At 39.5% G+C, this 12,726-nt stretch overlaps 1 protein-coding gene across 1 annotated transcript in view; it reads right to left on the reverse strand.

Moving 5' to 3' along the window:
- The window catches only part of SYT10 (synaptotagmin 10), a 64,758-nt gene extending 55,562 nt beyond the window's left edge, over nucleotides 1-9,196 (reverse strand). Inside the window, exon 1 of the mRNA XM_023208920.3 lies at nucleotides 8,743-9,196. Within this exon, the coding sequence (XP_023064688.1) occupies nucleotides 8,743-8,893 (151 nt within the window). The 5' untranslated portion in view covers nucleotides 8,894-9,196. The remainder of the gene's footprint in view (nucleotides 1-8,742) is intronic.
- Nucleotides 9,197-12,726: the final 3,530 nt, after the last annotated feature.

The raw sequence follows: 12,726 nt of genomic DNA on the forward strand, positions 1-12,726 counted from the left end.
ATTTTTAACTTTTCAAAATGTACAAAAATGTGATTTCCAATCATTAATCAGAAATTAATATAATTTAGTTCATCGATATTCCAAGCCTTTTGTTTCTTTCCTGCTCCCTGTTGTTGCCTGACCACACTACATGTTTGCTTATGGCACCATTTCACAGAGAAAGAGGGGCAATAAAACTCAAATCAGCAACTTGTATTCAAAGATGAAATTTTGGGATTATCTCTGAAGTTAATTTATTTATACTATACATCTGATATTACCATTATAATAACTAGGGCATTCTTCTGATTTCTATAACAAGGGACCAAATTAATAGTGACTGAAACAGGATAGTTTATTTCTCTTTCATGTGAAACGAGACTGTCCCAGCATAAACAGGCCACAGCAGATTTATCAACTCCAAGGTGCTTGGAATTCTGGTTTGTTTTACATTTTTGCTCTGCTCTTAAAAGGTCTTTGCTTCTCTTTAACGTCCAAAATGGCAAGGTACTATGTCCATATTTCAGGCAGCTGGGTGGAAGAAGATTGAAAAAGGGAAGGCTATGTCAATATTTCAGGCAGCTAGATGGAAGAAGATGGAAAAAGGGAAGGTGAAGGTATGTCATTTCATTTTAAAAGTACACTGCTAACTTCCCAAGGGTCAGGACTTAGTCATGAGGCTATACCAAACTGGAAGGAGACGGAAAAACGTTCTTTTAAAATGTTTTATGCTGCCATATTCTTAAAAAAAATAAGAGATCCTATTGTTGTGAAGTAGAAGCAGGAGATGAATATTGGGAAGCAACTAGTAGTCGCTTTCTCATCTATAAATCTAATACATAATATAATCAATCACCAACAATCCTTGCATGTTGCCTCCTATAATGCCCATTTTAAATGTATTGATCTTTGCCTTTCTCTTGAATTTCAATAAATGATAAAAATTATATTACTACTATATTTAATCCATTATCAAACAAATACTTTAATACATTGTGCATTTTTGAAATAAGGATGTTATCTTAGTGTTGATGGCTTGTCACAATAGCTAATAGCCAGGCAATAATTGTGTCATAATTTTCGTTATTTGTGTATGTGCTAAAGCAAAAACATCAGCATCAAAATTCATAGAAATCTAAGTGGCTTGTAAGAGAATACTGGAGAAAATACTGAAGCATATCCTTTAACCTTACAAATCAAATTTTTGGAAATGTGTGGTGAAGGTGGTGAGTCAGATGTATTTAGAAATACTGATAACATCCCACATATTTGCACAGTTAGCTTTAGAGCACAGTACCATTGGCCTGTATATCTTTTATGAATTCTTTTAAGAAAAAAATGTATCATTAACACTTTTTATGGCATAGAATATGAAATGTGTGGAAAAGCAAGGGCACCATTAATTCTGAATCAAAAAGCCGTTCAGAAGAATCAGACTCAGAATTTTAGTTTTAAAATCACTTTTAACCTATGTATTTATTTTATGTTTTCCTTCTATATTTGTGCCAGAGTGATATAAGATTTCTTTAAAAGTTTAATTAAGTTTTAAAAGAGGTTATTTCTACATATAAAATAAAAATCCCATGTAATTAAAAAGCATTGTGCCATAGTTTATTTGGCAACATTCTCTTTCCTTTCTTGGTGCCACATAAAATAATGGCGCATCTTATAATAAAGGCATCTCCGATTTGATAAAACATGGTACCAAATATGGTATTCAAATATCTAAATTTATTAAAAAGCTTTACATATGCTCATAATTGAGTAAATAATTTATAATTTGTGACTGTATATTACTCATATATGTACATTAACTTGAACATCACGCATAGCATCACATACATTTAATTGATGGCACTAGTACATTTAATGCCTGGCACAGTGGCTTTCACATAGTAAGTGCTCAATAAATATTGCTTGAATAAAAGCATAATGCTAAAACCACTTCTCAGGTACAGTAACAGCTCATATTGTAACAGATTAGAAATGATAGGCTTCTGAATATCGTTTTGTCCATTAGTCCTATAAATTCATGACTACTAAAACATCACTAAGGGAATAAAATTAATAAATACTGAAGAGAAAACAATAGTCCTTTTTAATTACGACAATTTTGTGGTATGGACAAATTGACATTGACAAGGTTTTAAAAATTGACTGTTATGTTTTCTAGTCGACAATGGAATAATAAATTAGATACTAGATCATAACATACATCAAGGTCCATCTAAGTAAAAAAAAGGTCATTAATATCGGTTCCTTTCTATTCTCCTTAAGATGATTCCCGCCTTCTGGCTCCAAGGCCATTACAGCACAATTCCATAAAGAAACAAAGGTGTTAAAGACTTTTATTAATTTCTGGTAATAAACCCATAAGAGCTTCCACTTTTTTCCCTTGATAGTCTACGTAAGGCATGTTGATGTCAGCTCTTATAGCTTCAGTGACTACTTAGGATGTATTTAACATTATGAAGAAGAAGAAAATTACCCTACAAAATAATAAAAGACGCCTTCTCTTTAGTCAGGAACTCTGTTTGTAAGCTTGGTCAGTGTTAGGTGTTCCACCAATAGAGGAAACTGGCATTGTGCAAGTTAGACGAAAGACCTACAATAGTAACACTCCTTATCTGAACGTTCAGTTTCTTTGATACGTTCATATTAATGCTCTGAGATCTTTTAGTGGGTGACTCTCAGCTCTTTTTCCTTGACATATTTTGTCTCCAATGCCTCACAGTACTGAATTTTTAACAGTATACACTGTTGATTACTTAACTTGACCAAAATATGGTAGGAAAATACAGTACACAAGATTTTAATGAATTATTTTTTTCTAATTACAAATTAACAAAAACAATGTAACTGGTAATTTAATATCTGTTTTCACTAGAGATTTATTTATAAACATATGAAAGGAACTGTATTTGGGATTATATGAGTTCAAAGTTGTGCATTTCAAACACACTAAAAATCTTTTATGTGATTTTACAGTTGACACAAATCAATTATATTTGGCCAAGAATATGTAAACACCTACTCGTACACTGAAGTACACATGTGTGCATATAGTCAAGTTAAGAAAAATGAAAAACACTGCTTGTTATATTTGGGTGACAGAAAATCTAATAGAAAGGTTTGGGATTTGGGTCATAATTGCACACTAAGAAATTTTATTGGCCAGTAATTATAGCCAAGAATATAATAATAATAAGAGCTTATCTTCACAGACATTTTTTCCAATGCCCTTCAGCGCCAAGGATGCCTCCAGAATCTCCTCTTTCTATTCCTACTCTTCATTAAACCTAGGTTAAAATCTAAGAAGCCCTGGTTTCTTAGCCTATCTCCAACACTAACTAGTTGTGATTTGAAGGGAAGTTAAATTTCTTTGCCTTGGTTTTCACATCTGCAAAATGATGATTCCCACTTTCAAGTGGAATAATTAACAGTAATCTGAATAATGAGATGGTTACTTTTCCCCTGTCACTTTCTACTTAGCACACTAACAATTCTTTCCTTTTACTGCCATACATGAATATATTGAACAGAGATTCTAGAACTTGTAGACCCAGTGCTTTATGCAATACTTACAAATCTGCCATGGAATTATAGCTCCACCTGAACACACTCTGAAGAAAGTCAATGGATACCTATGTCAAGTTCAGTTGCTTTTTCATGAGTATATTGCTCACTGAATTGTAGCTTTGAAATGTTTCAAATGCTCTAATTTCTGCTGTTATCATAAACTGAATATTCTGTATGTCTACATGGCATATTAGACTCTGGTGACACAAAAATACAGATGTATACAATTTAGTTGCAGAAGGGATTTGGAGGTTATTAAGATAGACTCATTATTTTACAAATAATAAATTTGAAGCTTCTTGATAATAAATCCCAAGATTCATTCATTCATTCAAAAAATATTAACTGGGCCGGGCGCGGTGGCTCATGCCTATAATCTCAGCACTTTGGGACGCCGAGGCGGGTGGATCACCTGAGGTTGGGAGTTCGAGACCAGCCTGGCCAATATGGAGAAACCCCGTCTCTACTAAAAATACAAAATTAGCTGGGTGTGGTGGCACATGCCTGTAATCCCAGCTACTCGGGAGGCTGAGGCAGGAGAATCGCTTGAACTTGGGAGACTGAGGTTGTGATGAGCAGAGATCCTGCCATTGCACTCCAGCCTAGGCAACAACAGTGAAACTCTGTCTTAAAAAAAATAAAATAAAAATAATAAGCAAATAAATAAATAAATAAAGTAGCTAGTATGAACCACAGATTTTTCTAGGCACTGAGGATAAAATAATTAACAAGCCCCTGCCCTCAAAGAGCTGGCATGCTATTGACTCAATGTGTACATCGTTAGTGGAATAAAACGTAGATCGGGAAGAATATAATCATACGTTCAAAATAGAAATGATTTTAATTGACATTGGAAATTACATTAAACATTTATGGTAATGACTGTCTTCTGTCGGAATTTTGTATTTAAAAAAGCTTGTAAATTAATGCAGATGCATCTCAAACAATTACCAATTTTTTTCAGAAAACCAAAATTACAGTAATGACTAAGTTTATTTTAAATGTGATTTGAACTTGGTGTACAAAATCACTCATAAGAATTAGATGTCAGAGACTCATAGTTCACAGAAAAAGGAAATACAGCTTTTAATTTGTCACAAAGGAAAAAGAAAAGGTTAAAGCAAAAAGAAATTCCTGCCAATACTGCTAATATACTGGGAATTAAGAAGAAAAATGTTTGCTGAGACCTCCTTGGTTTTGAAGATAGGTCTCCATTTCTGTTTGAAGTAAATCAGACCAAGCATAAGGTGTATTGATGATCATGTGACAATGAGGCTAGACATAGTAGAAGCTGGCCACTCTGCAGTGGAGTAACAATGTGGAGGAAGGAAAAATACCCTGTCATATATCCTTCTTCAAATGGGCCTATCATTTTGAATTCACTGTAGCTCTATTATTCTTTTACAGACCTACAAATCTCAAGGAAAAAATTCTGCTGATAATATGTTTGTAAATTGGAATTCTTTATACAATCACTAGGATGTGCAAAACTCTGTTATGGTGATTAAAAAATGGTAACTCAATTAATTGGGTAGTCATTTGGTTTGTCCCTCTACTAATTTTAAACCTTTATCGTAGACCCACTATGCCTTGATCTTAGAGGGAAATTATAATGTAATTCTTAACATTTTACTTAACTATCCCTTTTCTTATCAGGTAAGTACTTTAATAAAATTATTTGCCATGTACCTACTTATTATCCCTACCTCTAAGAAACGGAAGAACACAGGTATGAATTTAAAAGAATTTGTATAAATTTTTATTTTAGAATTTTTAGTCCCAAATTAAAATTGTGTAAACATGCAAAATTAGAACAGGAATGAATTAAATGCTTACGAAAATCTTTAAATTAAGGTTAGATCTATACAATTGTGATGTGAGCTCAAGTGACTGAGCTTAAGTGGGCTTCATTAGCTGTGATTTATGAGGTGTGCCTTTTAAGCAACATAGGTTCCTTGAAATTGATAAGCATTTGAGCAGCAACTGAAGAGTAACCAGACATTAAGCTAAATCCAGTTTAAAAACGATTATATATATTCAGTCACAGTATGTCTGAAAAATAACTTTTGAGCCCAATATATTGCTTTGTATTTTCCCTAAGCATTCTAATATTAAATCATCTTGTGCATTGAGATGAATTTAGTGGGTGATATATTTATTTGGGGAGAGGGAGAGACTCTGTGGTAAAAAGACTCAACATATCTGATATTCTAACAATTGCACATGGTGAACTTTCTAGAATATTAGTAATGCTAGCACATATAATGACTCTGATAAACTACGCCAAAAGAGTAAATGTACCTGTGTTGGCATCTTTAGTGTAAGTCTTCACCAATTTCATTAAAGTATGAGATTGGTCATATTGCAATCATACTGTGATTGTGAAATCCTCAATGGCAACAATACTGCTGCTGCTTCTGCTACTGCTGATATGGTAAAAAGAATGGTGATGCTTGCACTTCACTGGCATTTACAAAACCAGTAAGATAATATCTTACTTATATATGTGATTTGTAACTCCCTTCATGTAGAATGACTTTAACTGGAATTACCTGAATTTCTCTCCCTCTATCTCTATGTGAAGGAATTAAAAATATACACAATTTTGGAGCTTGCAATTATTACTGTAATGTTAGAACAACTAATACCATCTGGGCAGTGCTGATTAACTTTCAAAGTAAATAAGCACTGTGCCATTCAACATTGTTGATGTCTTCCTACCAAAAATGCCCTTCTCATTAAACAATGAGTAGAAGGATCACTGGAAGTGCTTTATTTAGGAACCTATAATACCAAGCATGAGAGCACAAAGTTATAAGAAAATCTACTTTGAAGAACAGTGTGACGCTGAGTGGCTAAGAAATAGAATTAAATACTTGGCAAACAATCTTTAAATCCACTTCATAGATCTCTATTAACTTGGTCTATTTGTAGATTAAAGTATTTTACTTCTGTTGCTTAGATTCGCAAATGAAAAATGTATAGCAATCTTGTCTTTATACGTCATACACAATCTAGTAGAATATCTTTCCTAGAAATAGCCATTAAATATGTGTGTTCCTATATTAAATCAAATACCCCTCTTGTATATATTATGTAGCCTATTTTTCCTCCTAAGGGGAGGAAAATATTCTCGCAATTGTTTTAGGCAAATTTTCTCACTTTTTATTCCCAAGGGGAAAAGTTCAAAAGGAATTCAGACTACAACTACTTCTTGTGGTGATTAGGAAAAACTGAGAACCATTTCTACAATTCATATACTGTATTTTATCTGAAACTGATGTAGTTGTGCATTTTAGACAGATTTAGAAGCTAGGATTTGGTTTCTAATTTTCACATATTTTCCTCAAAACTAGCCAATCTGAGACCCAGGCAATCCCTATTTGGTGTGTGATCACAAAAGGGCAGGAAAGAGGAAAATCAGTAGTTTTATTCACAGCATCAACTGTTCAATTACCAAAGCACAGTCTTCAAACTTAAATACTCTCATTTCGTCCAGCGTAGCCTCTTCTCTCAGTGTTACCTTTAGCACGTGTGTCACTAAAGACGTTTCAGAAAAGCTTACCTAATATCACCACAGAAGACTCTGAGGTCACACTATTCTGGTCTTTACCTCATACTTAGCACGACAAAGAATACAACATGCCCACCAGTGCCTTCCGCTGAGTTTCATACACTCCTAGGAATTTAACACCTACTGAACGAATGGAAATGATTATCAGTTGTGTTTATACACTGACAAAATTTTAAAGTTTTCCGCTCCAGGATCCAAACAGCGGCATCTCTTCAAGCTCTGCCAAGTGCAGACAGAGCCCCCTTGGCTCGCGTTGCCGCGGATCAGAGAATTCCAAACCCTGCAGCTACTCATGTGAACGATGGAACGTAAAAGCTAAACTAAACCCATTCCCGCTCCCCGCTTGGCTTTGACGCAGGAGTAGGGGTGGTGGGGATTCACTAAATGTGCCCAGCTTTGCTCCCTCCCAGCACGCAGGGCTCCATGTTGTCCTGCTCCACCCCGAGCCTGGCTGTTCAGCTCTTGTTGCCCTGACTACCTTCAACGCTTAAAATTCCGCCAGGAGATCAAAATGACAGGAAAAGCCAAGGGAAAGAACCTAGAGAAGGAATGGCAACCTTCCAGCCGAAAATCCCGAAAGCAGTGTTTTTTGACTCCTAGTGCAACAAGTGACCCTCCCAAGCGGCTCTCGAAACCACGCAGCCCGCAACTCGGGGATCCACCTCGCGTGCGCCCGAGCAGCACAGCAGGCTGGACACACCAACCTTTTCCCCAGTCGTGACCCAAACAGTGACTCGGATTCGATCCTTTCCACCCCCAAGCCTTGAGGAAAATCCACTGGAGACTTTTTTCCATCTCCAGATTTCCGACAGTCAATATCCTCCTCCATCCAGCCCACTTCCTAGTTTCCTGAAGGGTAGGGAGGACGTCTGTGAGTTGGATGTATGACAGCGTGCGTGTGCTAGGGATTTTAAACGTTTCCCCTCTCTTCCACTTCTTCGATATGTGCTCTGAGCTTTAGGTGTCGTCTCACAAATGGGATCAATAATCCCTACTGTTTTACCAACTTTGTCAAGAAACCCTAGAAAATCATATATATTAAAAGGGCTTTAGAAATTTTCAAGTACCCGAAAGGTTGCAGCCACGAGTAACCTCGGAGGCCAAGGCAGCCACCTCTGCAACGGAGTTCTGCGTCCAAGCATAGATTGTCCGTCCCGCCTGGCCCCCATCAGAAAGGCCGGGACCAGAGGCTGGTGAACGAGCGAGAGCAGCCCCAGTCCCACAGGTGAGCCGCCCCCACAAGCAGCCGAGCCGGGAGCCTTCCCGGCGCAGTTACCGCCCGCACTCACCTCTCCACTCCGGGAGCGAGATGGGAGGCGTGGGAGAGCGCCGAGAGGCGCGGCGAGCCTGGGAGCGGGAGACGGCGCCGGGAGGCGGGAAGCGGACCAGAGAATGGGAGAAGCCCTGCAGGGGGACAGGAGGAAACAAAACCCAAACGCCCCACCCTCGAAGTCGCCAGGAGCTGAGCGAAGGAGGGAGCGAGGTAGGAAAGCGCGGCGCCCCAAATATGCCCCGGGAGCGGCGCGGGAGGCGCAGAACCCCGGAGCTTGCAGCCGAGCGCGCGCGATCCCAGCGGCGCGCGAGGAGGCGAGCGGAGCCCTCCCGGTTACCTGTGCTGCCTCCGCCCTGGCTGCCCCTGTCCCGAGGGAAGATGCCCAAGCACTTCTCCCATTCCACCTGGCCCGCGAAGCACAGCTCGGTGACGATGTGCAGCGCCTTCTGGCACAGACTGTTCACTCCGTCCTCCTTGTGGAAACTCATCGTTTGGCTTTTCTTTCGTTTTCTCTTTTTTCCCCCAGTTAGCCGTCTTTTCTTCTTCCCGTACCTCTAGACTAACCCCTCGGGCGTCCTAAGCCATAGTCCGCCTGCGGTGACTTTAGCTGGAGAGCGCGCAGCTGAGACCCGGCAACTCTTAGGAGCCCCACGTTGGTCCCATAGCGGGAGCGGAGGGCGCAGGGGAAGAAGAGGCGCGCGAGGAGGCTGCGGCTGCGGCGAGGTTTGCGCCAACTCTCCCGCCGCGCGAGCAAGCCGAGGCGAGCTGGAACTAGAGACCCGGCATGGAGTGCTGAGGGGAGGGGGGAGCCGTAAAAAAGCCAAAGCCCTCGACTCGCAAGCACGCCCCCCTCCTTTCCCCAGCACACTGGTGTTTCTGGCGGGTGCCTGGCGGCGACGCGTCCAATAGCAGCCCGGCGCGGGCGCGGGGTGACTGGAGGCAGAGCGCACAGATCCAGCTCCCGGCGTCCTCTGGAGAACGGACTTGCGAGGGAGGGCTGGCGGCCCGGCACCCCTGCCGAGGCCGGGGATGCTCATCGTTGCCCAGAGCTGGCCCAAGGAGCCCTCTCCGTTTTCCCAATACTTTTCCCTGCATCAGTGCAGCCATCCCCGCCGCCTTTGCCTCTCCAACTTTTCCACGCATGTATTCTACTTTTTGTGCTATCTGCTTCTGCCCTTCTGGAAAAGTCATCCCAATCGAAGAAAAACTGAAAAAGTTAATTTAAAAAAATGAATGCGTGCATAAGCAAACCCTCTTAGGTAGATCACAACATCAAATGTTATTTGTACTAATAATCAGATAAGATTCTGTTGATTAATCCGTAATTGGAGATTGAGAATGCACAACTTGACTCTCTCCATATACTTTCTTAGCGGCTTAAAACAAGACATGGGTGTTAAAGGGAACAGGATTAAGTTCAAATCTGTCACACATCTCAGCCTAACCTTGAAGCTGCTTTCAGGTCTTGGTGTTCCTCCCACTTCAGCCTCCCTAGTAGCTAGGACTCCAGGGACTCCAGGTGCTATTTTTTTTTTTTTTTTTTAAACTTATTGTAAAGACAGGGATCTCACTATGGTGCCCTGGCTGGTCTCGAACTCCTTTGCTCATTCAATCCTACCGCCTTAGCTTCCCAAAATTCTGGTATTACTGGCACTAGCCACCACGCCCGGCCTGCTTTCTGGTCTTTGCCTGAGTCTGTAAAATGGGAGATTTGGACTCGGATGTCTTAAGCTCACCTGTTCTTATAATTCTTTAATGCAAATGCGTGCAAATCACTAGAACTAAAGCGACAAAATAAAATTAATAAACACGGGCTTCAGGATATAATAATGTGTTTACATGGTTTTTAAACTGTTTTTGGGCAGAGTTTCAGCCCATATCATAACCTGAGGATCGATTTAACCCTCTTGTGATGAGGGATTCTTTATTTTTGAAGTGGGATGTATTGAACTTGTTGGCATGTCTATACTAGCAGAATAAGTAGTCTTTTTTAAAAACAGCTAATCAGTTCATGGTAAATTATTTCCTTTGCATGGGCACTATGGTAAACCTACTATAAATATTAGCCATAGCACTCCAGTAGGGAATCATTCATCAGTTGAATAATTTTGACCTGATCCATAGGATAATTGGTTTAACTAGGACTATTTTTTACCGTGAATTAAGACAAACTAAAATCTGCAGTCTCCATTTGGTTTTTGTTTTTATGCACACTGACTTGGGTGGTTTTTCAGTCATTGTCTAAAGAAATAATTTCACTGTCAATCAAAAAAAAATTAAACATCTACTGTATCTACAAAGTTAAGTAACACATTTTAATAAGGCCCTTTCCAATTGCCTTTTGCCCCCCATTCTGCTACAGTCTACACAGACAGACCGGTAGAAAACAACCCACAATGCAATGCTGTACTTTCATATTTACCATATGAACTAATTGCTGTGTAGGAGGACCAAATGAGTAATTATCTTTATACTACTTACAGAATCTAATTGCTTAAGAGGAGTAATGCAGAAGATCTTCCTAATGACCCTCTTGTGTTTGATTTCAGCGTTAAATATTAAGTAAACAAATTCTGAAAATAACTTTTCTGGTATTTGTTTATGCTGTTCCTGGCCTTACTGTTGTGTTTTCACAACAAGCAGAGTTAATTTCACTTGGATATTCGTTTTTCTGAATTCATTTCTCTGAAAAAAAAATTTCTTTCACTAAAATGAATATTACAGGTTTTGATTTTTTTCTTTGTTCTTTGGACTATCTCACAGCTCATTAGCAGGTGAATCAAAACAGTTTTTTTTTGTCACTAACTAAAAGCTCAGGTAAGAATTTTGGGCAAAGTAAAAACTGCATTGAAGATCATCTTTTTCAATGCTGAAGGATAAGATGACAAGAATTTCAACTTTCAGTCTTTAAATTTTTTTTTCCAACTATTTCAGCTACCAAGAACCTAAAAAGTAAACCAAGAAATACAGATTTGTATTTACTTCCCCACTCACACTCTGAAGGAATCGGTGAAATAGTAAAAGGAGAGGAGTGCAGGTTAGACTGATATTTACCGAGCACTGTAGGCTGTGCTAAGTACTATAGTAGCCATTGTTAGTCAAAAAAATGCTGGCTGTAATGATCTCTGTCACAGCTTCCTTCTGGATGACCTCTACCTTATGTAGAGGAGGGACTGGTTTGGAAATAAGGAGCCCAAGAAAAACCCATCTGAGCTAGGCATACCTGTTTAAGTGACAATTTTAAACATTCAAAACTCTGTGATTTCCGTACTTGCTCAATCCTCTTCCAATTCCTTCTTCCTCTTTCTCATTCACATCGTGGAGGAGTGAGAGTTAGCTTGTTAGGTAGAGATCTCCCTAAGGTAAGAGGAACTTGGGAATCAGTCTAAGACTCTAATTTTAAATATTATTTGACCTCCAAGACAGGAACTAAGAGAGTGGGTAAATGAAGAAATCTCAGAGCAGCTAAGCTTAGTCTGAATGAAGATCACAGAAAATTATTAAATTTTAACTTACTTAAAGTGTTACTGCTTTCCTTTTTTGTATTCTATTGGCAGCTCAGATTCATAACATCCCAGTTGTAACTTTCTGTATACACTTGGGGCCGCTCCTGTATTCCTCAATTCAGAAAATAGAATTGCCACTCACTCCCCGCTGGTGATGATGATGACCAAACTTCTGGCTTGCACAGGAGGGTGTCCCTACTAAGAAGTCCAGTTCTGACTCCAGATCCATCCTCCCTCCCTCCCTCCCTCCCTCCCTTCCTTCCTTCCTCCCTCCCTTCTTTCCTTCCTTCCTCCCTCCCTCCCTCCCTTCCTTCCTTCCTTCCTTCCTTCCTTTTGACAGAGTTTTGCTCTTATTGCCTAGGCTGGAGTACAATGGTACGATCTTGGCTCATTGCACCCTCTGCCTCCCTGGTTCAAGCGATTCTCCGGCCTCAGCCTCCAGAGTAGCTGGGATTACAGGCGCCCGCCACCATGCCCAGCTAATTTTTTGTATATTAGTAGAGGCGGGGTTTCACCATGTTGGCCAGGCTGGTCCTAAACTCCTGATCTCAGGTAATCAGGCCACCTTGGCTTCCCAAAGTGCTAGGATTACAGGCAATAGCCACTGTCCCCAGGCCTCCAGATCCTTTTAATACAACCCAATTCATCACTCTGGAAGATTCGGTGTCTTCTCTTTTTTCCATTATGTTCAATTTGTTCATTTTTCCTGATGGATACCCAGTGAGCATTTCAATCTGAGACTCAGTTTTGAGTTCTTCAATTCTGAGAAATTCTATTGATTTATTGCTTCAGTAATGTTCTAACTTCCATTTTTT

This window comes from Piliocolobus tephrosceles, chromosome 10 (assembly GCF_002776525.5).
Source record: "Piliocolobus tephrosceles isolate RC106 chromosome 10, ASM277652v3, whole genome shotgun sequence".
Classification (NCBI taxonomy): Eukaryota; Metazoa; Chordata; class Mammalia; order Primates; family Cercopithecidae; genus Piliocolobus; species Piliocolobus tephrosceles.